The 26,668-nt window shown below is 40.7% G+C and overlaps 2 protein-coding genes across 2 annotated transcripts in view; one reads left to right on the top strand and one right to left on the bottom strand.

Annotated features, from left to right (window-relative positions):
- Nucleotides 1–7,278, bottom strand: part of IRAK4 (interleukin 1 receptor associated kinase 4) — a 125,085-nt gene extending 117,807 nt beyond the window's left edge. Inside the window, exons 1-4 of the mRNA XM_065743448.1 lie at nucleotides 7,085–7,278; nucleotides 6,206–6,351; nucleotides 5,721–5,918; nucleotides 843–1,003 (exon numbers count right to left, since the gene is read on the bottom strand). Coding sequence (XP_065599520.1) covers nucleotides 843–1,003; nucleotides 5,721–5,918; nucleotides 6,206–6,351; nucleotides 7,085–7,266 — 687 coding nt within the window. The 5' untranslated portion in view covers nucleotides 7,267–7,278. The remainder of the gene's footprint in view (nucleotides 1–842; nucleotides 1,004–5,720; nucleotides 5,919–6,205; nucleotides 6,352–7,084) is intronic.
- Nucleotides 7,279–7,551: 273 nt separating this feature from the next.
- On the top strand, nucleotides 7,552–17,676 carry PUS7L (pseudouridine synthase 7 like). Its single transcript, XM_065743400.1, has 8 exons — nucleotides 7,552–8,341; nucleotides 9,000–9,159; nucleotides 10,508–10,703; nucleotides 12,260–12,358; nucleotides 13,596–13,677; nucleotides 15,202–15,479; nucleotides 16,646–16,699; nucleotides 17,268–17,676. Exons 1-8 carry the CDS (start codon nucleotides 7,552–7,554, stop codon nucleotides 17,589–17,591), a joined length of 1,983 nt encoding a protein of 660 aa, XP_065599472.1. The 3' UTR covers nucleotides 17,592–17,676.
- Nucleotides 17,677–26,668: the final 8,992 nt, after the last annotated feature.

Below are 26,668 nucleotides of genomic sequence, written 5' to 3' on the forward strand. Positions count from 1 at the left end.
CAGTTTCAGTAGTCACCAAGTTACCATAGCATGGCTTGGGTTGGACCTTTAAGACAATCTCATTCCAACCCTCTGCCCTGGGCAGGGTTAGCACCCACCAGCTCAGGCTGCCCAGGGCCCCTCGCAATCTGACCTTGAGCATCTCCAGGATGGGGCATCCAAAGGCTCTCTGGGCAGCCTGTGCCAATGCTTCACCTCCCACACAGCAAAGAATTTACTCTGAACGTCTGATCTAAACCTACCCTTGTCCTATCACTACATGCCCACGTAAGAAGTCCCCCTTCAGCTTTCCTTTATGCCTTCTTCAGGTACAGGAAGATAATATACTCAGAGCCTTCTGTTCTCCTTGCTGAACAGACCAGCTCCTTCACCCTGTCTTCATAGGATCATTCTGATCATCTCTGTGGCCTCCTTTAGACCCACGCCAACGGGCTCATGACCTTCTGTCACTAGGGAGACCAGACCTGGATGCAGCACTGCAGTTGATGTCTCACAAGAGCACAGTAGAAGACAACAATTGCGTCCCTCACTCTGCTAGCCACTCTTCTTATGACGTCGCCCAGGATACAGCTGGCCCTCTGGGTTGTGAGCACACACTGCCAGCTTACATGGAGCTTTTTCATCAATCAGAACCCTTCTCCTCAGGGCCAGTATCAATTTATTTTATATCCAGGCTGTATCTGTGCATTTTATTTCACTTTAGTCTCCTATTGATAGCACTCACTAGTTATAAAATTCATTACTTACAAAAAAAAACACATATTACCAAGGATAAAATTTTACAGCAACACCTATCTATTTTATTATTTAAATCTCTCAATGCATTGTTGAGGACAACTCACAGCAGCAAGTTTTTTGACAGCCACATTTCTGCCATTGATGTAGCCTTTGAACACGACACCAAAGCCACCTTCTCCCAACTTATTCCCTCCAGCTGATTCTGGTCGTTCATCAAAATTGTTCGTGACACTTTCCAAATCATGAAACCAGAAATTGTGGAAATCTAAAAGACACATTTGACATTTAGCACAGAACTACATTCTCACTTCAACAACAAGCGTATCAAGTAGACCCTCTACTTGCTGCAACACAAATCTTGACATAATGGAGCCCTGTTTTCAGAGAAGATGAAGATCTCATTAAAAAAAAATTACTGTGAATACATACATATGATCAGCTACATATAACTTTGTTCTCAGGTAGCGTGTAGCACTGACTGTTTTTATTTTTTTAATTAATGCTCATAATACATGTAAGATTAATTAAATGTGCAGATCACAGACAGCCACACACTGTGTCAAATGTAAACATATATACCAGGTTCCTGACAACAAAGGTTAAAATGTAAGAAGCAGTGGACCAATCATATACAAGAACACTTTCTTCAGTCACCTTTTTTCCTAATTTCTTAAGTAATTTCTGACAATTAAGATCAAATTCAAAGTACAAGGTGCTAAGCGACAGGACGAGAGGAAATGGCCAGAAGTTGCACTGGGGAAGATTTAGATTAGATTTGAGGAAACATTTTTTTTCTGAAAGAGTGGTCAGGCACTGGAATGGCCTGCCTAGGGAGGTGGTTGAGGCACCATCCCTAGCGCTGTTCAAGAAGCGTTTAGATGAGGTGCTAAGGGATTTGATTTAGTAGTTCAGTGGGTAGGGATAGTGATAGGAGGATGGTTGGACTAGATGATCTTGTAGGTCCTTTCCAACCTTATGAACCTATGAACCTATAAGCAGTCTACAAAGCCAGTACTGAAAGAAGGCAACAGAACTACATATAGAACAAAAGAGATTGCAGTTTCACAGAATCACAGTATGGCAGGGGTTGGAAGGGACCTCCAGAATTCATCCAGTCCAACCACATGCTAAACCAGGTTCCTTATAGTAGGTTACACTAGAAAGTGTCCAGGTGGGTTTTGAACTCCTCCTGCAAAGGAGACCCCACCCCCTTTACCTACTTTTTCTCTATGTTCAGATGAAACTTTCCATGTTCTACTTTGTGCTGAAATACCTCCTGTTCTTTCACCAGACACAGCCAGAAAGAGCCTGGCTTTCTACACTCAACAGTTGCCCGTCAGATTTTTATAAGATCCCCTCTCAGTCTTCTCCAGGCTGAACAGGTCTCTCAGCCTTTCCTCTTAAGGGAGATGCTTTAGGTCCCTCATCATCTCTGTGGCTCTCCACTAGACTCTCTCTAGAAATTCCCTGTCTTGCCTGAACTGGGGAGTCCACAATTGGACACAGGACTCAAGATGTGGCCTTACCAGGGCAGAACAGAGGGGGAAGATCACCTCCCTCAAACTGCTGGCCACACTATTTGTATCATGCCCCAGGATACCACTGGTCCTCTTAGGTTCATAGGTTGGAAAGGACCTACAAGATCACCTAGTCCAACCATCCTCCTAACACCATCCCTACCCACTGAACTACTAAATCAAATCCCTTAGCACCTCATCTAAACGCTTCTTGAACAGCGCTAGGGATGGTGCCTCAACCACCTCCCTAGGCAGGCCATTCCAGTGCCTGACCACTCTTTCAGAGAAAAAATGTTTCCTCAGGTCTAATCTAAATCTTTCCCGGTGCAACTTGTGGCCATTCCCTCTCGTCCTGTCATTATTTATCAGGGAGAAGAGGCCCACCCCCTCCTCACCACAACCCCCCTTCAGGAAGTGGTAGAGTGCAATAAGGTCTCCTCTGAGCCTCCTCTTCTCCAGACTAAACAATCCCAGCTCCCTCAGCCGCTCCTCATAAGACTTGTGCTCCAGACCCCTCACCAGTTTTGTTGCCCTTCTCTGAACACGCTCCAGGGCCTCAATGTCCTCAATGTCAGGCAGTTTGACACATCCTCCCAACTTGGTGTCATCTGCAAACTTACTGAGGGTACACTCAATCCCCTCATCTAGGTCATCAATAAAGATATTAAACAAGATGGACCCCAATACCGACCCCTGGGGGACACCACTCGTAACAGGACGCCAGCTGGACTTAACTCCATTAACCACTACCCTCTGGGCACGGCCCTCCAGCCAGTTCTCCACCCAGAGAAGAGTGAACCTGTCCACACCACGGGCTGCCAGTTTCCTTAGGAGAATACTGTGGGAGACCGTGTCAAAGGCCTTGCTGAAGTCCAGGTAGACTACATCAACAGCTTTTCCCTCATCTACCAGTCTGGTCACCCAGTCATAGAAGGAGATGAGGTTGGACAAGCACGACCTGCCCTTGGTGAACCCGTGCTGGCTGGGTCTGATCCCCTTGTTGCCATGCACGTGTCGTGTGATTTCCCTCAAGATCATCTGTTCCATAACTTTCCCTGATACCGAGGTCAGGCTGACAGGCCTGTAGTTCCCCGGGTCTTCCTTATGGCCTTTCTTGTAGATGGGAGTCACATCGGCAAGCCTCCAATCTTGTGGGACCTCTCCAGATAACCAGGAATGCTGATAGATGACAGAAAGTGGCTCAGCAATCACCTCTGCCAGCTCCCTCAGCACCCTTGGGTGGATCCCATCTGGCCCCATGGACTTGTGGCAGTTCAGATGGAGGAGTTGATCTCTGACCGTCTCTGCTTGGATCACAGGGGGTGCATTATGCGCCCCGTCCCGGACTTCCAGGTCAGGGCAAGTACCCTGTGGACAACTGCTCTGTCTATTAAAGACAGATGTGAAGAAGGCATTGAGAACCTCAGCCTTTTCTTTATCATCTGTGGTTACATTCCCTGCCTCATCAAGTAAAGGAGAGAAATCCTCCTTAGTTTTTCTCTTGCTGTTAATATATTTGTAAAAGGGTTTCCTGTTCTCCTTTACAGCAGTAGCCAGTCTAAGTTCAAGCTGGGCTTTAGCATTTCTAACTTTCTGTCTGCAAATCTTGGGCAGTTCTCTGTAGTCTCCCCAAGTAGCCTGTCCCGTCTTCCAGAGGACATAGACTCTCTTTTTCTCTCAGAGTCTCAACAAAAGTTCCTGGTTCATCCACACTGGTCTTTTTCTCCTCCGGCTCAACTTACGGGACTACAGGACAGCCTGCTCCTGTGCCTTTAAGATTTCCATCTTGAGGAGCATCCAGGCTTCCTGGACCCCTTCACCCCTCAGGAGCAAGTCCCAAGGGACCCTTGCAACAAGTGTCCTGAACAGGTCAAAGTCTGCCCTCCGGAAGTCCAAGGTAGCAGTTTTGCTACTCACCCTCTTGACATCACCAAGAATAGCAAACTCCACCATTTCATGGTCACTCTGGCCAAGACAATCCCCAGCCTTCACATCTCCTACTAGTCCTTCCCTGTTAGTGAAGAGCAGGTCTAGCAAGGCATCTCCCCTGGTAGGCTCTTGCACCAGCTGTGTCAGGAAGCAATCATCCACACATTCTAGAAATATCATGGACTGCTTCCTCTGCACAGTATTATATTTCCAGCATATGTCAGGGAAGTTGAAGTCCCCCATGAGAACGAGTGCTGGCCATCGTGCAACATCTACGAGTTGTTTATAGAACACCTCGTCTATTTCTTCATCCTGACTAGGCGGTCTATAACAGACGCCCACCACGATGTCACTCCTAAAGACTATCCCCCTGATCCTTATCCATTGAGACTCTATCATTTCCAACCTCAAGCTCTTCAACATCAAAGCACTCTTTGATATAGAGAGCTACACCACCACCCTTTCTTCCCTGTCTATCCCTTCTGAAGAGCTTGTAGCCATCAACCCCAGTACTCCAGTCGTGGGAGAGGTCCCACCATGTTTCTGTAATAGCCACAAGGTCATAGTTAGCCTGCCTCACAATGGCTTCAAGCTCTTCTTGTTTATTGCCCATGCTGCATGCATTGGTATAGATGCACTTCAGCTGAGATATCTGCCTCACCCCTTTCTCCAGCACAGCCTCCTTAGGCTCTTTACTGGTTAGTCCTGTTTTATCCCCTTCCCCTGTCACAGCTAGTTTAAAGCTCTCTCAATGAGTCCAGCTAGCTCCTGTGCTAGGATTCGTTTCCCCCTTTGAGAAAGGTGCATTCCATCAACAGATAACAGGCCAGGAGCCGAGTAAACTGCTCCATGGTCAAAAAACCCCAAGTGTCTGTCTCTACACCAACCTCTCAGCCAATTATTCATCATCTGTGTTTTCCTAGCCCATTCTGCGTCCTTCACCGCCCCAGAAGGTATGGAAGCAAACACCACTTGTGCTCCCACCCCTTGAACTAATCGTCCTAATCCCCTGAAATCTCTTTTCACAGTTCGCAGACTTCTCTGAGTTATTTCATTGCAGTCTGCTTGAACTACGAGTAACGGGTAGTAGTCGGTGGGGCGTATCAAATCCGGGAGTCTTCTAGCAATGTCCCTGATCCGGGCCCCAGGGAGACAGCACACTTCCCTGTGGTAACCCTGTGGTCTCTTGGCCACAAGGGCACACTGCTGCCTCATGGCCAACCTGTTATCCACCAGAACACTCAGGTCCTTCTCTGCAGAGCTCTGTTCCAGCAAGGCAGCTCCTAACCTGTACTGATGCATGTGGGTATTCATCCCCAGGTGCAGAACTCTACACTTGCCACTGCTGAACCTCACACCACAGTGTGAGGCTATCGTGATATCTCATTTTCCGACATCTTATTTGAACAGGCTGCACTCACAGTCATACAGATCAAGAACAAAAAAGCATGAAGGCACAAATACAGTTGTTACTCCAATGCATTCCTAGGACTTATTTCACACAGGTGAAGGACAGATCAGCAACTAAGCACCTACCCGTGTTACTAGACTGTGCACTGCTGTTTTCTTGTCTTAAACACGGAGGGTCTGAAAGTTGATTCTCTGTATTCTGTGATAGAACAGGCTTTACATAGGTCACTTCTTTTTCCTGTATAGGCTGTTGTTTCTCATGTATAGGCAAAGTTTCCTGTGAAGAAAGAGGTAATGTAACTCCTTGTGCCATCCTGACAGCTTCTGAAAATGGAATTTAGAAAAAAGGTTAACCATATTAGGAAACAGAAAACATAAATAACATTATGCCAGCATTTACTGAAGTTATATTCTTCTACCTCATGCAAACTACAGGGCTTTTATTTAAACTTGGAAAATACGAGCCCACTTCCATAAAACTCTTCTTATAAATAATGGAAATTATATCCTCTTTTGGTTATTTTCACCTAATCCTTTCTGATCATTCAATTACTGTGAAGCATCATACAAACATAGGAACACAGCACAGAATATCCAGGGGTAACAGTTACCTGGGAGCAAAAGACTTGCTGGTGCCAGAAACTGGTTCCTAATCAGCAGATCCACAAGGTCACCAACTGTACAATTTGTTGTTCCCCAGTCATAAAGCAGTTCACACGTGGGACTCTTTCCCATTTGCACAAACGCCTCAAATCTCCTTAAAAAAAAAAAATTAAAGCTAATTTTGAAAAAAAAGAAAAAAAGAAAAGAAAAAGAAAAGAAAAGAGAAAAGAGAAAAGAGAAAAGAGAAAAGAGAAAAGAGAAAAGAGAAAAGAGAAAAGAGAAAAGAGAAGAGAAAAGAAAAGAAAAGAAAAGAAAAGAAAAGAGAAAAGAGAAAAGAGAAAAGAGAAAAGAGAAAAGAGAAAAGAGAAAAGAGAAAAGAGAAAAGAGAAAAGAGAAAAGAGAAAAGAGAAAAAAGAAAAGAAAAGAAAAGAAAAGAAAAGAAAAGAAAAGAAAAGAAAAGAAAAGAAAAGAAAAGAAAAGAAAAGAAAAGAAAAGAAAAGAAAAGAAAAGAAAAGAAGCACGGAGAACCACTAAGAAGGGAGGGAGATTAATGGTAAATAAAAAGACACAAATAAGTGACAATACAGTGAAGTTCAGGACAAGTATGACTACTTATAGACTTTATGATAAATAGAACTCCCCCCACAAAACGACACCAGAGAAAGTAAAAGTACACATTCTGCACTTGCACAGAGCAAATCGCCTGTGCTGCTTATTCTGATTGCCTCCGCCAGTTCTCTGTGGAACCGATTGGGTTGGAAGGGACTCTTACAGGACACTTATTCCAACCGCCCTGCTCCCACAGACACCACAGCCACACGCAGCCCGGCACTCCGTGTCTCCACGGACAGGATATCCTCCGCCTCTCTGAGCATCCTGTTTCATACCTGATGTGCGCCTGGTTGTATCTGCTCCCGCCGGCCGGGTCGGTGATGGCCGCAGCCAGCCTCTTCCAGCCGTCCTGCGGGTCGAGGAGGTCGGCCAGCTCCCTGAGCAGCCCGTAGCGCAGGCTGCGGACGTAGGTGGCGGCGGTGACCGGCCGGCTCATCGCGGGGCCACGAACCACCATCGGGCGGGACAAAGCCACGAGCCAAGAAGCCGCTCCCTGCAGCGGCGCTCCCGCCGCTCTTCCGCAGCACCTCCCGTCGCCGGGGCCATGACGCAAGTTCCCGCTTCCTGCCGGGGGGATGCCCTGCCCTCCTGCACGGCCGGCGCGTAGGAGGGGGGAGTTCCTCGTCGGGGGTTCTGCTTGCAATCGACAGGCAGTCTGTAACATATATATATATAAATATATATATATATATAAGTGTTGTTATTAATTTATTCTCCTCTCGCAGCGGCGGGTAGAGGAGCCATGCTGCGCTCCCTCAGTCACGTGACCGATCACACCGGCTTCCGCGGGACCATCAAGAAGGCGCCCGGTGACTTCGTCGTGAGGGAACTGGAGCTGCCTCAGATCTCCGCAGAGCCCCGAGACGCCAGCCCACCAGGACCGGTCCCTGCCACGGCCACCGCCGGGGCTGCCAGGCCTGCCCGCCTTGACCTCGTGTCATCCCCTGAGCACATCCGGTGCGCTGGTGACCCCAAGTCCGTCCCGGACGCAGCCGCTCTGTTGGATTCCCTGCTGGGCAAACCCGCGAGTGAGAGGCTCAGCAGATTTGCTTGTGACCTCAGGGAGGCGTGGGACTCGGAAACGGGTTGTGATGCCGGCAGCGGGGAGCTGTCGCTGGGAGCCGTGCCGGACAAGAGAGACCGGGCTGGATTGCACGGCGCCATCAGGCAGAGGTTCCCCTTTTTGGTCACTGTGACCAAGGACAACGAAATGGTTGTGAAAGGAAACGCTGACTACAGAGAACTCTGTCAGCTAGTGTCCGAAAAGGAAACGAGCGATTTCTTTAAATTTTTAGACGCCAAGCTAGAAAATTCCACCTTTTCTTTTGAGCCTGATGGAAATAAGGAGCACAGGAAAGTAGTTCACCACTTCATCAATAAAAAATTTGGTAAAATTTTAGAAACAAAGTCTTTTACTGTAGCAGATGTCAGTCATAAGGCAAATATGTCAATAACAGTGAGATTTCGAGGGAGAAGTTCCTCCAGAAAAAGGTCTGCTGATGGTTTCCAGATTAAACAAGATCCTTATACAGGTAAACATTGCATTTTTAGTGTAAATGTGGGATACTGTGGTGTTCTGCAGTAATGCTGACCATCAGAATCATTTTGGAGTGATGTATAGCTCTGATGCACCTGTTGTTTCTGCTGAACTAAATCATTAATGCAGCATAGTCATACTGGAAAATGCACAAGATGGATGAATCTAGTTGGTGCTGTGATTCATATAAGCTGTTCAGTGGTAATAGAATCTTTTTGGCTGCACCCCCAGCTCTCTGTTCACCCTGAAAGGAACTGGTGGATTTAAGAAGATGTGTTCAGATGTTGGACAGCTTAGTGAGTTAAGGTTTGATTTGTGATCTCATTTCTTAAAGGTTTCTGGTCTGCAGAATGCTTCTAGCAATAAGTTTGGTCACTGGAATTGGATTGCATTTGGTCAGGTGCTACTCTGTAAGCCAACAGGGGGTTTTGATTGTTCCCACTTTTGTTTACTGTGTCTCTATTCTTTCAATACTGAAAATGTCCCGTTTCCTTCAGTTTTGTTGAGTGGGAGAGGTGACCCTCGGAGCACTGTTTCTCTGCAGTTGTCATGCCATTGTGGTTTGAAAGGAAGAACCTACAGTCTGCCACAGCAATGCTACCTGTATGATTTAGAAGTGCAAATTTCTAATAATTCTGGAATGATTGTTTCAGCTTTCACCCTTCAGAAAGAAAACCTAGAAACACTGGAAGCAATCAGCTTCTTGGCTGCTGAGCTTGGAGTTCTTCCCTCAGACTTCAGTTACACTGGCATCAAAGATAAGAAGGCTATTACATACCAACTGATGGTTGTGAAGAAGGTTACTCCTGAGAGGTACTGACAGTCTGGGGTAGGATTATTGTAACTTGCTGTTGAGTATCAACACAGTTTAAGCTGCTGAAAGGTACCTGCTGCTCTATTTTTCCAACCTCCTGTGTTTAGACCACAGTGGCAATGGCTTTAGTATTTTGTGGCTTTAGGATATATACAGTGTAGCACTGAAGTCTCCCAGTGTGGGAATTTACAGAATTTTTTTTTTGTCATACTATGAATGTACAGTATTATCTGAAGCAATATCTTTCCAGTTCATGATTATGTGATCCAGTTCATAATTTAAGTACCATCCACTAGCTGGAAGAGAGAGGAAACCTGTACCCAACAGTTCCATCCTGCACTCCACAGACAACAAGGATAGCAAATATGGTCTGAATAACTTGCTGATAATACAAGACTTTCTCATTTCTGCCAGTGCAGTGGGTAAAAAAAGTTCTGCAGCTGCAGTAAAAAAATTGCCTCTGTAAAAACCACAACTTACTTTCTCCTCAGCTTTAACTTTCTACTGTTTTTTAGTCAACAACATAGAACACTTTTCAAATTAAATAAAGTAGAATTTGTTTTTAGGGTTCAGTGCTAAAACAGATATCAGTAGTAAAATTCCATTGCAGACTAAGACGTTTTTTGCCTTAATGTATAAGTGATTAAGCAAAATGGTTGCTTCCAAGCTGCTGGTTTGTCAGAAAAAATAATTTACTAAAGTGTTAAAATGTTTAGAATGTAAGCTGAAAGTTTCCCTTGAATTTACTTCTTTCTTATATGTAAGAAAAAAGAGATTGAGTGGATGCTTTAAAGGGCAAACACTTGAACTGTCAGCTGCATTTCCAGTTTCAAGGATGTGGAAGCATACTCAGAGAAGCAGTGTCCTGAGTTTGCTTTTTTAAGACTTACTAAGAAAGAGCAAATTGTGTTTTGAAGACTGCTAGAGTGGCAGACATTACTTTTTCCTTTTTCTCTCTTTTCTCATTTTGTTTTTCTTCTTTCTCTTTTATTCTCTTTTCATAAAAAGCAGATTTCTAGGACTGAAGATTAGATAACTTATTTCTTTCAATAGAGAATATAAAATTCAGTTTGGGTGCCTTGAGAATGTTCAGTGACTTGCTTAATTCCCATACCTGTCAAGCTACAAAACATTAATGCGACTGAAGCACAGAGTCTAAAAGTATGGACTACAGCTAAATTTTTAGACTACTGTCTCTACATTTGATTTTATTTTCTCTGTTTTAAATCTCTTTTGAATTCTATTAAGTCTTTTTAATTCTAATGTAAAAGTAAGAAAATATCTTCTTTATGAGTTGTATGGCTTTAATTGCAGGTGGCTCATATTTTCTCCCAATTATTTATGCAGGTTGAAAGAAATTGAAAGCAAAATGGAAAAAAAGGGCATGAGAATACACAACATACATTCAGCATGCCAGCATCTTAGACTTGGCCAGCTGAAAGGCAATCACTTTGATATAGTTGTGAGAGATCTCAGACACCACAGTCATGACTCTTCCATAGATTTGAAAGAAAGAATATCTGAAGCAATGGAAAATATAGAGGTAAAAAGCTGCGTGGCTGCCAATACAGAGCAGGGTTGTAATGGCAGAACAAAAGCACTATTTCCCTCTTTGTGACACGTTTTCTCACTATTTTATGACTTCCTTGCATTAATCAAGGAACTGGGAGCAGACCTGCCTTCTGAATGCCATTTGTTCTGTGTTACAAACTTTAATCCCCAGCATGGTGCAGAAAGACAGATGGGACATTTGTTAGTAAATGAGTATTGATATATTGGGCCATCAAGATGCAGATCTAAGGCCAACCAAAGTGCTGTGTTTCACAGTAAAAAAAATATACAGGTCAACTGCTTGCCTTTTTTGGTCATATACACTAAATATGTGGTTGGCTTGGGTGAAAAAAAGGAAATGTGTGCTTCCATTTCATAAATACATGTGAAATCACTTTTTAGTAGACCAAGAAGATTCTCTGAAATTCTGTGGATTTTGGTTGTAGACCCTTAAGAAAACCCCATCATCATGCTTTCTTAAAACACTGAGAAATACAGAAGAAAATAATGGAAAGGAGAAAGTTTAGATTTTTTTATGGCAGTAATTTTCTTACCCTTTCTTTCTAAGTAATAACTACTATACAAATTAAGAAGATTAATCCTGAAATAAAGACTTCAATGAAAACTATCCAGTATGCAGAAACAAAACAAACGATATGCACTGTAGAAAATTTTGGAAATTAATTTTACTACTGAAAAAAAGAGCACATAACCAACTGATTCTTTAATGCTTTTCTGTCTTCTGCATCTCACTTTTTTTTGTTTTGCTATTTGGGAAAATGAACACCAATTCCTTTGGTAGCATGTCTCTCTAAGAAAAGATTTAACCTATTGGTCAGATGATGAATGACAGAAATGGCATCTGTGTTGTTCCAAAATAAGGATTTTTCATCCTCCACGTAACAAAATCGTGTGTTGGTCCTAGGGGAATCAAAAGCAAGGTTATATAATTTGATTTTCTACCCCATGAATATTTATTACTTGTTCTTTTTTTAGAAAGGGATAGCAGTCACGTGGCTGTGATTTTACTGCCCTCGTGTGACCTAACACTCATCAGGAGATTTAAAATCCTGGTTAGCAGAAATGCTTGCTGTTGCTCTTTACTATTTTAATAACAGTGCAAACAATCTCATGAGAAAAAAATATGAGTATTTTAAGGAGAAAATGTCCACTTGCTGTTACTGTTCATTGCATGTGCAGTTTTTTCTTTGCTTCAGTACAGAATTTGGCACATAGAAAGAGCTCAATTACTTTGACTTGAACCGTAGTAATATTTATAATAATTACATAGAAATTGTTTTGTTTCATTTACCTATTTCTTAAAAAAGGAAAGAGAAGAATAAACCTTGGTTGTGTTTTTAGACGTTTCTAATAGCTAAAATATTGCAATGAATCACGAGTTAAGAAGCTGTTGTATATTATTTATAATTTAAAAACATAGTATGTATTTTGGGTATAAATAGAGAAGTATGTGTGTTGCATGCTCAGAATCACTAACAGTTCGCAATGTTTTGATGTTTTTAACATACTCATTCTTTCTAATTCTAGGCAAAAGGTTTTGTGAATTATTATGGACCTCAGCGTTTTGGACAAGGACAGAATGTTCAGACAGATCAAATAGGATTGGCTCTACTGAATGAAAAAATGGTATTTTCATTGTGTGATATAAGTACTTACTGTCAAGTTCATTTCACGTTATAGTTGCTACGTCTGGTGCTCAGTGCTGACCTTCCCAGTGAGCAATTTTGTTTGTGAGAATGTGTGCAGGAAGTAATTGCCAAATAAGTTTTGACAACACAAGTATGAAGACCTTCATTCTGAATTAGAAAAATCTGGTTTAATCAGTAGGTGTAGCTGTAAGCAGTTTGGGAATTGATTCTTCTGTCTGTAATGTGATTGTCATCATGCCTCTTCTCAAGGAATTGATTGCATTCTTACAAAGGTTGAACACTAAAATGAAGCTGTATCTATACTGTGCTTATCTGGGGTCCTTATTGCCTCCTAACCTATAAACTCCTTATTCTGTTGGAGGTCTATACTCTTACAAATGTGGCAAGATACTACGTGGGACCATACAAAAGGTTTTAATACCACACTAATGTATCTGCTGTTGAGGAGAAGTTTCTGCTCTTCATTATTCCTTGGCTACTTTCCCAAAATCTTAGTTTTGAGTAAATGTTCCCATGTAAGCTAAGGAGATCTTACTTCTTAAGTGATAATTTGTAAGATAAGAGTCATACACTTTTCAATCTATGTAGCATAGTGTTTGGCACATGTTTAAAACTGAATCAGAGCCTTGGAAGTCAAACAAATACTTGAGTATCCTCTTCCTCTAATCTGACAAGTCAGGAAAACTTATCTTCCAAACATAGGAGGAATCTGACATTTTGTGTGTTAATACTAGCAGTTCACACCGTGTATCAATTCCTGCAGAGTAATGATACAAACATCTAGTCTTAACTCAGTTACTTTTTAATTTAAAACATGTAGAAACTATTTGTATTAAAAATGTCCCAATATATGCTTGCACAGTGCAGTACAGAGGAAGACCAGAAGAAAATGTTAATAAAACAGATAAACAGAGACAGACACGGGTTGATATTTGTGGCAGCAAATTGTGTCTCTACTGTTGTTGCAAGTAGCAGGGGTTAGCTTAGTGTTTTCCCACTTAAAGTGTCAGATCAGTATAAAAGTAAATAGTTGTTTCCTCTCTGTGTGCGACTATGGGAAGTGCTGTGTCTTAATTACATGAAACATACTGGAGGGAAAGAGAAGGAACTTTCCAGCTCAGTAGAGAATGATGGCACAGATTGGCATACATTGCTTGTTTCATTGAGAAGTGGTTATTTTTAAATGCAGTAAATGTAAATTATGTTTTTTAAAGGTGAAAGCTGTGAAATTATTCCTCACGCCTGAAGATACTGATGACCCTGTAAATAATGCCAAAAGATACTTTCTTCAAACTGGTAAGTCCACTTAAATTGTCTATCTATCTATTCAGTGCAGGTATTGTACAGGAATGTAGTGTTGCTGTGCAGTGTTACTTCTTATTTTGCTGCCTCTTCATACCACTTAGAGCTTATTCCAAGGAACTCATTAGAATTTCATATCTAATTTTTGAAAATAAGGTGAAAATCAGGCCTTAAATGTGCTGTGCAAAACAGAATACTGCTGTATTTCATGTGCAGAAACCAATGCTCTATAGCAGCATAATGCTGGAAAAGGCTACAGTTGGTTTCTTTGAAGCAATGTTAGCCTTCTTCAGTGTGTTTGCTTCTGAAATATAATTTTTCTTCTCTAATTTAAAAGCAATTATAGGGAATGAGGCACCTAACTTGTATGCAGTGCTTAACATGGTTAGGCATCTTATTTTCAGAATTTTCTATATTAATTTTACATTTTTTTCTTTCTTTTTTTTTTTTTTTGCATTTTTGGGCCTGGCTTTTATGTCTTTTTAATTGTGTATCTTCTTCCATGCTCTCCTGTGATCCACAGTCTGTGTTTTTTGATCTGAATTCAACAAAATATACCAAAGACACTGTGTGCTAAGTGAAGTGCTCTTTGTTGTATTTATTGTGGTTATCATTCAACTTAACTCTCCCTCTAAAAGTAGGAATTTTGAGTTGCTCTTGACTTCAAATGTTTGATCTTTTGAAATCTTCCACAAGTTTTAGCCTGCATTCTGTTATATGGTGATAGCACAGATACTATGGATGGCTCCCAGAGGCACAGATACTTTTCATTGCACAGATGAGTTAAGATGATCATTCTGTGCTGTGTATTGCTATGTGGTGCGTTGAAAGGTATTGGTGCAGACTCTGAAAACAGCAGTGTGCCTTTTCCTAAAAGCAAAAGGTAAAAGGCTGTGCAATGGCTCCTTGAGGTAACCACTCTTTGGAAAAAAAAAAAGCAAGTAAAAACTAAGTAGGAAAATATTTAAAACATAAAAACTTAAACATTTCCGTAACATAGTACAAATGTGATTAAATATAATTTCATTGTGCTTGAGGCTTAGACCTTCCAGTGGCCAAAGCAGTTTGAAACTTTATTTCTAAGATCTATTTCGTAGCAGTGTTTTCAAATGATGTAAAACAGAGGTTTAATGTCCTTTCCTAGCTTGTTTTGTACTTTCAGTTATCTGATCTTAAATAAAAAAACAACAACTTTGGAGTGATTAAATAAATTTCTAAGAAATTACAATTGATTGGATAACTGAATGACAGCTAGCTCAATTTTTCCTGTGTGAAATACAGAAAACAGAATTCATGGGACTGTATTGGTGAATATATAAGATGGAATTTGTCTGATGTGACGTGTTGAAGGAAAGGGAATACAAACCTACAAATCAGCATAAAGAGTTCAGGCTATCATCATTTTTTTTCTGACCTATTTAATCTGTTCAAGTGTGTTGGGTTTGTTTGGTTTTTTTCTTGCCAGAAAGTACTTGAAAAATCAATGATAACTTAAGTGGGTATTTTTGTTTATGCCAGAAGATGCAAAAGGAACACTCACGATGCTGCCAGAATTTAAAGTGAGAGAGAAGATGTTGTTACGTGCATTACATCGCTATGGTGTGAATCAAGAAGGCTGTACTAAAGGGTGGCTCAGTATTCCTCATTCCATGCGCATATTCTACGTCCATGCTTATTGCAGCCAAATATGGAACGAAGCGACATCTTATAGGCTGAAGACTTATGGTTGCAAAGTTGTTGAAGGTGATCTGGTCTTCTCAGAAGAAAATGATGAAAGCCTTTCCCTGAATGACAAGGTGACTTTTTACAGAATAGCTCTTAATAAATTTGCTTAATGCACTTGAATACATTAAGATGTCAGACAATAATCAAGTGCTTTCATTTTGATGTGTCCAGTAAAATACTTAGTGACAGAAGTGAACAACTTGAGCATTTCACTTTGATTTAACCAGAAATAGGTATATATGCTAGATGTATTTTAACAGCTTTTATCTATTTTGACCATTTATTTTACTCAACAGAGGAGAAGAAACAGAATGGCAAAGTTGATGTAAGAACTGATGGTGTCTGATGCTCTTAGGATCTTACTAGAAAAAACCTTCAGGGTGAACCTATATTCATAGAATCACGGAATAGTTTGGGTTGGAAGGGACCTTTAAGATCATGCAGTTCCAACCCCCTGCTATAGGCAGGGGCACCTCCCACTAGAGCAGGTTGCTCACAGCCCCATCCAGCCTGGCCTTGAATGCTATCAGGGAGACAACATTCACAGCCTCACTGGGCAACCTGTTCCAGTGTCTCACCACTCTCGCAGTGAGGAATTTCTTCCTAATATCTAGTCTAAATCTACCCTTTTCCAGTTTAAAACCATTTCCCCTCATCCTGTTGCTACTGTTATCAGTCTGTGTAGATCTGAGTTTTGCTCTCGAGCTCAGACCTTACCTTTCTTACTGTGGAGGCATTTCACTTTCTCCTAATTATCAGCTGAAGCATAGAATTTTGAGGTGTTTAACTGGAAAGTTAACAGAGTTGTGCTTAGGTATGGTGTGTCTCCTTTGTTCAGGGGAAATTCTTATAGATCTGAAGCAAGAGTACTTCAAAGCTTACTGATTAACTGAAAAGAGTATCTGTTACCATTGTGATTTTTAACAAACCAAGTATATCAAGTAGTATGAAAAACAGAGCTGTCAAATGTAGTACTAAGTTAAATATATATATTCCTATTTAATGTAACATTCGAATTTTTTTCTTTAGATGATGTTAACACAAAATTGCAGCTCATTTTAAGTTAAGCATCTCTAATATTTTTAGATGGAAATAGATTATTTGCCCTTGTCTTAGTCAAATAACATCAGAATCCCTTAAAAGTTTAGTAGTTCAGTGTGTGATTCATAAAATAATCTGTATGCTTTATTTCAAGGAAGCTTCTTTTTTCTTTACATCTCTTTAAATGTATTGTCAGGTTCACGTTGTCACTGCTCTGGAAGAGTCAGCTAACAAATACTCTATACATCAAGTAAGTCTGTATGAAAAATCCTGTGTTATTTGATTGAAATGTTTTGTTTTAAAAATAATGTGATTAAATTACCTGGTGCAGTCTCATTTTCTACCAGAATGCACACTGACGAAAATACATATGAGCTAACCTCCACTCTCAAAACAAAAAGAAGGGAAGAATATTTACTTTGCAGTGGAAGTCAGTACAATGTCTTCTGTAGTATGGCAGTGCTTTTCTCTGGGGTTGTTGACATGATTTTTGAAGTCAGAGCATCATGAAGTCATGCATATGCAACTTAATGTCTTCGTTGCTGTGCATTTCCCAGCAAACAAGGAAATTCATGTCAGTGTACTTGTAGTTTGTTTTAGAAATCATGACATAGTTATTATTTTGTTCTGCTTTTCCTTTTCATTACATCTCAGATACCTGCCTTGCACACTTGCTTTTAGAAGAAGAATCTGCCTTTTTGCCATTTCAGGCCCCAAACACATTTAAAGTTGTCATCAAATTTCTTTAAAGGAAAATCATTGGTCTTTATTTTTCTTTTTTTCTTCTTTTTTTTCTTTTCTTTTTTTTTTTTTTGAAGGTTGTTCTTCCAATGGTGGGACACAGTATCAAGTACCCAAGTAATAAAGTTGGGCAGTGGTACCGTGACAGACTTTCTAAGGATGAGCTGCAGATCTGCAAATTCCGAGTGCCTCCGTTGCAACTGAATATACCTGGGTGCTACAGACACATTTTGAAAAACGTTCAGAATCTTTCCTATTTTTTGGAAGGCAGTGAAGAAGGAAGCAAAATTGAAGACAGCCACCTGGATGAGTCAAAAGTATCTCTTCATATATCATTTGACCTTGATCCTTCATGCTACGCAACGGTCTGTCTCAGGGAAATAATGAAATGTGACTTTTAAGGTTGCAGTTAATGAAAGATTGCATGAATATTATACCAGTGGTGATTTTTTTTTTTTTTTTTTTTTTTGCATAATGCAAATTAAAAAAAAAGAAAAAGGGAAATCACAATTTGAAACCAGGAACAGGAAAAATTAATAGATTTAGATTTATACTGACTGGGGAAGAAACCAGCAAAATCCCAGTTCCAGAAACATTCCAAACCCTAAATGCAAATCTGTAGTGAAAAGTGCAGAGCTGTGCGTCCTGTCAGACAGGTTTAACAGAACTTAAAGAAGCTGCGGGCTGCAAGCATGAATTTCTTATTTCCACAGACATCCAGCTTTCAGTTCTATCCTGGAAACATGTTTGCAGAAAACACGTGCATCTTTTATTTCATCATCATTTTTTAAAAGCTGGTTTATACTGAATGTTTAGGGATGCTGAGTAGCAATTATGTTACAAGTTGTAGCCTACAGGTATCTAACCAAAAAGCTGCTGTACTGAGATTCCCTGAATTTACTGTGTTTTCATTGCATTCATGTACTAAATGTTAGAAGGTAGAAGTCTTGAATCAAAAGTAGCAGACTACTGGCACATTGTCAGTCATTTAATGAATGCTACAATTTAAAGTAATACTGTTGATTCCAGGGTGAAGTTGTACATAGCTTTTTAGTCAGTGCTTATTCAAGTAAGCTCAGAAAGATGAGGTGTGCAATGAATATAATTGCAAGAGTTCATAGTAAAAACCAAACACTGATTTATTGTTTACAGGATGCAGATTCTGTTCCTATTACTGTACGCTTTTATGGTGACAAAAACTTTTTAATGGAACCGCCTCTGTGGGGGGAAAACAAAGTTTGTATTCTTTTATATTTAAAAAGTTAACTGTAATAAAATGAGTGCATTTGTGGACAAAGGAAGAACAAAGAATGTAATTTACCTAGACATTTGCAAGGCTATTCTTGTTGCAAAGTTAAGAAGTGCTTTCTAGATTGGTTTACAAATGAGATAAAACAAAAAAAAAGTGGTTGGAGGAGGTTAGAAGAGTAGTGGTTAATGGGTCATATCCTAATTGGAGTGAATACCCTAGGGGTCTCTCTCCTGGGCTCTGTGGTATTTAATGACTTTGTCAGTGACCTGGAAGAGGGCATGGAGTTCACCCTCAACAAGTTTGCAGATCACGCCAAGTTAAAGGAACAAAGAGAAATGCTGGGAGTTCTGTCTGTCTTTCAGGGTGACTTAGACATGCTGGAAGAATGGACCAACAGAAACCTTAGGAGAGTAAAAGAGGAGAAATGGAAAGTACTACCCTTGGGAAGAAAGCACCCCTGCAGCAGCCCAGGCTGGAATGCAGCACCTAGTTAGGGAGCAGCTTTAAGGGAAGCAGGCAGCTGAGTGTGGGTCAGCTGTGTGCCCTGGCAGCAAACATCTCCAGCAGTCTCCTGAACGCTGTTAGACAAAGCCAAAAGATCAAAGGAAATCTCTCATTTTTCAGCATGCTAGATCACATTTATGTCCTATGCTCAACTTTTATCCCAGTGCAACAAATGAGTTTAATGAAGAATTCTCAAGCTAGGTGGGGGCTGAGCACTTGTCCTTGGAGGACAGGTTGAAGGAGCTGGGCTTCCTCATCCTGGGGAGGAGGCAGGATTGGGATGGGGTTAGGGAACCTACAGCATCTGCCACTACCTGCAGGGAGGTTAGCAAGATTGAGCCAGGCTTCACAGTGGTGCGTGGTAGGAGGAGACAAAGAGCATAAACTGAAATAAGAGGTTCAATCTGGTTACTGTGCAGCCTCTGACCAACAAGATTTCCACAGCCCAACTAACAAAGCTCAGAGCTAACTGGTCTGATCTCAGAGACAGCCCTGCCTCATCTATAAACCAGAGATCCCTTCCAGGCTCAATTACCCTGCTATTCGAAGCAGAGCGGTGTGTCTATTCAAGCTGTAGATGGCAGTATGGCTTAAAAGTAGAATGGAAGAGTGTACCCATTTTTACTGAGAGAATATCATGAATGGAATTTTGTTTATGGCATGTCTTTCAGTTGTTGGAACAGTGAAGCAAGATAGATCTCCGAAGGTTGATAAACTGTTAATTTATGCAACTTCTGTAGAAATACAACTCCCATGATTTCAAAGCTTGCATAGAATTGTGTATTAGTGATGGATCTGGATATTTCACTGCTTTAAATAAGAGGATTACTCTGTAAGTCATTCAAAATTTGACCCTTAGCTTTTGTATGGGAAAAGAGACTGTCATGCAAACAATAGCTGCAGAGCCACTGCAGGCAACTTAGAATGCTGGCTTTATTACAGTGCTTGCTTTACACCTCAGTTTTATGGTATGCAGCCAAACTGAATATCCATTTCCTTGCCACGAGCCAGCCAAGACAGCTTTGTTCCCCTCTTTGTGTTTCAGTATCACCTTTTCTGTCTTCCACCTGTGTTTAAAAATATCCTTCTTCTGTAAAATTATTTTTAACCCAGATGGTTTTGCTGCAGCGTTGCTCAAAAAGTCATCACCACCAATGTGGTGAAGTGTAGATGAGATGTTGCATGCAGTTACAACAAACGGAAGAAAAAAAACTGGCATTGAAATTCCATTTAAACTGCTGTGGTGTTCTTCCACGTAGCTCAGAGCAGCCTTGAAAGCCATCTCATCACAAACAAGATTTGAATACACAGCATTAGAAGTTGATCCTTGGTTTGGAAAGATGTGAAAGGTCAGATTAAAGCATTTTTGACTGAAGGCATTCTATTTAAAAGTAAAAGATCAGAAGATGGTGCTAACGGAGTTCCTCTATAATCATTCTGGGCTCATTTGTCAGTACTACTACTGAACACTAAAAGAGCTAATCTTCTTAAGCAAATCATTCTTTCAGCAACCTTATGTGAAAGAGCTAATAATATGTGCAGATGGGTTAAATTCCTTTAAGATAAAAGTTCTAGTAGGGAAAAGTCAGGTTAGCTATTAGAGTGTTTATATGCTAAGCATCCTGGTTTTTTCAGTGGGTATGTATTGTTATACCATTCTCTAAATCTCACCAGCTTTCTTTTGCAGGATTATGCACTGTTGAATTCAGGGTGTTTTGTATGATTGCAGTACTCAGCTCTTTAAGGCTAACCTACATAAGCAAAACAACTGTGCCCCTGCATTTGGAAAAGATAATCACTGTGCACTGATCTGAGTTTGAGGAAAAGATTGATGTCATGGTGACCTCTCATCTTACTAAGTACTTCTATTGCCACCATCCTTTTCTGATAAGCCTTAAAGCACTTTGCTAATACTAAGGAAGGCAGGTCTCTGATTCTGCTTCTAATAAAAGGGGTTTTAAGTTCAATGGCCAGTTGATTTTTTCAACAAGTGGGACAGATAATCAAGTATTTGAATGGGAAAAAAATGCAAACATTCTTAAGCTGTGAAATCCTATTGCTTTTAATTCATTATGAATTTGACAACGAGCATTGTCCTCAATAAGGATATACAAATTTTCAGATCTTCCAGAATGAGATGGATTAAAATTACATTCAGTTCAGAGGCCAGGTAGATGTGTGATTATTGGCCCGACTCACTTATCCAACCCCATTCTCTCCTCTCTTAGTGTTCATGTCTGTCAGCTGGTGATCTGATCTGTCACACCCTTGAGGAACTTTGCCTATTATAGAAACTCAATGGAATCAAGCTGAGAAACTATTTAAACTTTCCTTTTTCTCAGTCCTCAGCTGTGCCTTCCAGTGCATTGGTTCCTTTTTGATTCCTTTTTGATGAAGTCAAAAAGGTCCTCTTTGCATTCAGATAGAGGAACAAGGGTTAAAACCAGAGCTTGATAATTTGGGCAGCTTCAAACCCTACATGAATGTGTTCCATTGTGAAGCCTAGACAACATTAAGCCCAAAGTGAAAAAACTGATAGCACGTTATATAGGTGGAGGGACCTCAGTACTCCAGATGTGTTCATCTGCTTCTGCCCCATCTAATAGCTTGCTCATGTGGCATTATCTGAGCATGTCATGTTTGCAAAGAAGACAGAGTCAACAAAACCATATTTGCAACGTCTGAATTTTCTTCACTCCTGTTGGCGGAAGTCAGAATCTTGTATTACAACAGCTTAAACTGTTTTAAGCTCCTACTATTGCTTCTACCTGCTTAGAGTAGTGAGGCTTTTCATTAGCTTTAGAAATGACTGATTGAAACAATCAAACAAAAAAATTCTGTCTTTCAGAGCATTCCTGCAATTAAAATCTCAAGACCAGCTCCAGACACTTCTTCCTCTTTGTGCCTCCACATCTCTATTGAAAGAATTAACATCTGTGTTGAGCTCATAAGCCGTATTTCAGAAATCTGCGTACAAAGAACTGTAATAGTACATGACAAAAACTTGTGAAAGCACAATGAGAAACATTTAGTGATTATGTACTGATATTATATTAAAGAAAATACATAGAATTAAACTGAATTTGGATTTAGAGTCACAGGTTTGGATCACTGCTCGGTCTTGTACTTTACCCTGTCTACAACAGCTACTGTAAATCGGTATGTAGAGAAGAGTAAAGTGAGGACAAGCTGTGTGATGCTTATCCTACAACCATTTTCATCTCAGACAATTTCCTGAGCCTGAGTGGTTTTGCTATTTAGTAACTCTCAATGGATTTATTTCCAAGTATTTGTCCAGTCTTCCTTTGAATGTATTCAATTTCTTCCCAGCAAACCAAGTTTGCTTCCTATTGTATTAAGAATCACCTCTTAAAAAAATACATTCCTCTTTCTGACTTCATTTCATGGTCTTTGGATTTAATATTTCAATACGATGGATAGTAAAGAGTTCATCCCTTTCCATCCTCTTAGTGCTATCAGTTTGTCTGCCTCTGTTGTATATCCCCTAAATTTACTGCTTTCCACAACTGAACCACTGTTCAGACCCCGTTCCTATGGAAACCCTTTCATACTTATCACACTTTATGTTCTTCTGTGAACTTTTCCCATTTTTTAATGTACCATTTTGAAGATGAGGGACCTGGAATTGCACACAAACCTATATTCAAGGCATAGGTTGCTGCACGGACTTAATGATTATTGTTGTGCCCTATACCTCTCCTAGTGTGTGATTGGCTTTTTGACACACCCTTCTTCTGTAGGCATTGAAGCAGTGTATTCTTGGAACTAGCTATCACAGCCCCAGGATTTCACACCAGAATCAGGTGAATACCCATTATTTTATACATGAAGTTGGGATTAGTCTGTGTAAGTCACTTTACATGTGTCTACAGTTCTAACTTCATATGTTTCATTTCCCCTGTCATTACCCTCATAGAAGATTTTCTGCACTTCTTCACATTCCACCTTAGTCTTTTTTACCCTGGGTAACTCAGCATCATCATCAGTTTCAGTTACCTCTGTGCTCTGCCCCAGTGAACTGCATTCCAGGGCCCCCTGTCTCATGGAGAGACTGCTTAAAGGTGTTTGGTGATGGGCTTCATGAAGTGCCTTCTGGGAGCTTGAACACACCATCCCAACAGCAGCAGGCAGTTCTACACAGCTCTCAGCTCTGCTGCAGAACTCCAAGAGGGTTGTAAGGCAACATTTTACCAAAGCCAGGTCAGTTCTTGCCAAGTAAATCATAATTGCTCAAGTACCCACTACTTTTATCCTGTAATGGATATGGATATGGATATATGACCAATGATCTCTCATTTTTCACCTCTTTAACAATATAGTTTACATTTATATAATCATAAACTTAAATATCTACTCTATCAAGAATTAACTGCATAAAATTAGTACTGTAAGATAGTTTCCTTGAGAGAAAGGAGTTTCAGAAAGGAGTCAAGGGGCTGTTATACTACAATTAAGAGCATGTCAGCCTCCACAGCCAGGCCACAGCAGGGCCAGACTCCAGCTCCCCACAGTCCTACCCTGCCCAGCCATGGGCCCTGCTCAGCCAGGCCCACCTTCATGTCCTTTGACCAGCCCAGCCTCAGCCATCTCCCAGGAGGAACGCAGTGCTTGGGCTGCCTCAGTGCCCCCAGCTGCCCTGCTCTACACTCAGGTACGTTAGCAGTGCCTGAAGTAGACCATTAGTTGCTTGTTCTCCCAAAACGTATGCTAGAATGTCATTGAAAATTAGCTCTCACCTATCTGCTTTTCCCAAGGAGAAAAACAAACAAAACGATATACTTCATCAAATTAAATCTCTCTCAAAAACAGAGTTCTTCATCTCTTGTTTACTCAGGTTGCCACAGCCAGGCTGAATGAGTACCTCTCTTGGTGGATCAGGCAGTACAAGTTTAGGTGTTACCTAAGTGGAAAATAAACATTTCAGGTGGATGCTTTCTATATCTGATCTAAAAGAATGATGATGAGGAGATGATTTGGGAGGCTGGTATGACTGCTCTGTCAGAAGGGACTATTGACGAGATTGATCCTCTGCAGAGCCATGCTGGGAAAGGCAGGAATTCCAGGAGAGAGGTGACCGAAGAAGTAAACAGCTCTTGTAAAAGAGTGGTGTTGGAAAGTGAAGAATATGAGATGGAAATGACGATGAGTAAGAGAATTAATTCTGGTTAGGTAAATTGGCATAGCCATATTTAACTCAATATTTCTCTTACGTACACATGCCAGATCAGCATCTGGCTTGTACCGACTCAGTATTGTCTCTGCTTGAGAGAAGAAAGCCTGCTTCTGAAATGACAATTGTGTTAAAAACTGGGGTAATCAGTACTGGGAATCAGTAGTACTTAACAGCACTTAAAAAGTTGGGATAACCACCGGAAACACTGGGTATGTGGAAAGTAAATGCTGGTGGACTTGATCTGATACTGCCTTGCAATTTATGGGGGCATTTGTACTACTCCAGGAAAGATGAGATCAGAGTTTTGCAGCAGTGTCACGGCAGGGTGAGTTCCCATGCGCATCTGAAACGTGCTTAGAGGCACTGTGGTGGTTGGCTTCAAACACGTCAGGTCAGATCCTTGTCAGCTTGACTGACAAGAGCCAGTTGAGATAATACAGGGAATATATAGCACAGAGGGGTGTGGGCTGTCAGAGACCATGGTGATGAAAGGAGCAGTTTAAAATAGAATAAAATGTAATGGAGAAAAAACATTATTTTGGTCTACAAGTGAAGCCTCTGTGTCATTATTTCATTCCTAGTTTCAAATGGACACTAAGTTTGTACTTCATGCCACTTGTTTTTGAAAGCAACAAAAAAAATTGTTTTCCATAGCTGCTTTTTCATACTTTTTAATCTGTAAATAGGGGAAATGGAGTTTATTAGAGTCTTTTCCCTCTTCTCCTCCCTACACCATGCATGGTATTTTACTCTTTTATTTAACTCTGAGTTCATTTCACCTTCCACCTTTCCTCTCTCTTACATGCTGAGAAGTGTCTTCATTTGAGAAGACAACAAATAACTTACACCCTAGTTAGTGAAAAATATGGGCTTTTAATACTAATCCTTCCAGTCAGAGAATTTGCCACACTCCTTCAGCATCAACCCATGCCTGCCATGCCTGTGACAGCCATCCAGCTTCCTTGGTAGCCATTTTTCATCTCTGATATGGTAAAAGCTGTGTAAAGCAGAACTGCAGGGCAGAGGTTCACAGTAGGGGCATAGGGTCAAAATGCTACTGCCTCATTTCCTTACTAAGCTCAGCCCTTCAACCCTTGAGATCTCTTTAATCTTGGCTTAGTGGCACTGGACAGAGAAAAAAGAGAACCAGCAGCACCCAGAGCTTGTCCTACCTGAACTTATACAGCAAAGACCTTAACGAACAAGAAAAATAAGATCACAGAAGGCTGGTGTTTTGGTTCTAGCAAAGTAGCTGGCCTACAGGTGAAACTTGCTTTTTCTCTTGGACCTTTTGGATGTTGACTGTGTTCAGGAATTGTAAAGTGACTTGTCATTTTCAAAGGATAGTTTATCTTGAGTGCTTTTAGGGCTTAGTTAAGCACACAGGTAATGTGCTGCGCCTAAAATGAAGTAAAAAGTGGCACACTGTTCTGAATATAAAAAATTCTAATGAGTTGAAAAAATGAGAATCATATGAATGGGAGAACTTTTCATCCTGCTCTATATATTAAAGCAATGCAGATGTGGAAGGTAAATCCCTTACTGTGTGAGATGACTGTGTTTTATGCATTGGCTTCTTAGGCTAACAGCAGGAAAGGATATTAAAGTTATAACAAAGATTTTCCTTTTGTGAAATACAATCTTTACATTTTAATACAATTTTCTTCCAGCATTATAATGCTGAGAAGGGATTCATAAAAAGAACAGATTAGCATTTCTACTGTCAGGGCTTCAGCTGCCTTTTGAACCGCTGCTATTTACTGATCCCTTTTATGTTCTCCATTGGAATATATGAGCAATTTTTTCTGTCTCCTAACATTCTTCTTTTCAGATAGAAAAATCGTGCAGGTGAAACAACAATTCATAACTCAGTTTATTATCAGCATAATTGTCATCTTGTGGTAAAAACATCACAAGAAATTTGATTCTAGACTTTGACTTGCTTCTAGGCATTAAAGAGATTTCCAGACTGTCATATTTTTAATGGGAGTAAAGAATAAAACAGCTATTGTGCTGAGGTTCTTGATAAAAGACCATCTTGTGGCTGTAGAGGAACGCTGAGGTAAAACCAGAGCCAGACAGACAAATTCACCAGAAGTATGCATGTGGAAAGGGCCCTGGGTTCTACATGCCATGGAGCCTGACCTCAAAACGTCACATGGGAGGCCCACATAGACATGAAGTGCACTGAAACAAGGTGTTCAGTCAGAACTGCTGAAAATTCTACGAAAACAGCGTGTGTCATATTGCTAGTGTTCCGTGTCCTAAAAAAATACGTTGAGACATGCTTGCTATAAAATAATTTGATACGCATTCCTTATTTCTAGAACATCAGATTGATACACTTCGCATGAGTCAGATTCCAGAAGAGGTTGCACAAGCAGATGTATGCTTCTGTTCAAGAAGCATTTAGATGAGGTGCTAAAGGATTTGATTTAGTAGTTGGGTAGGGATAGTGATAGGAGGAAGGTTGGACTAGATGATCTTGTAGGTCCTTTCCAACCTTATGAACCTATGAAAACCTCACT

The sequence above is a fragment of the Cyrtonyx montezumae genome, unplaced genomic scaffold (genome assembly GCF_038088225.1).
Source record: "Cyrtonyx montezumae isolate F1298 unplaced genomic scaffold, pur_monq_1.0 scaffold_3, whole genome shotgun sequence".
NCBI classification, from domain to species: Eukaryota; Metazoa; Chordata; class Aves; order Galliformes; family Odontophoridae; genus Cyrtonyx; species Cyrtonyx montezumae.

What these genes read in the sequence shown, in the direction of transcription:
- PUS7L (XM_065743400.1), top strand. Translation starts at nt 7,552, where the DNA reads ATGCTGCGCTCCCTCAGTCACGTGACCGATCACACCGGCTTCCGCGGG. An exon ending in AAGCAATGGAAAATATAGAG is followed by an intron (nt 10,704 to 12,259) that starts GTAAAAAGCTGC and finishes TTCTAATTCTAG; the next exon opens with GCAAAAGGTTTTGTGAATTA. An exon ending in AAGATACTTTCTTCAAACTG is followed by an intron (nt 13,678 to 15,201) that starts GTAAGTCCACTT and finishes TGTTTATGCCAG; the next exon opens with AAGATGCAAAAGGAACACTC.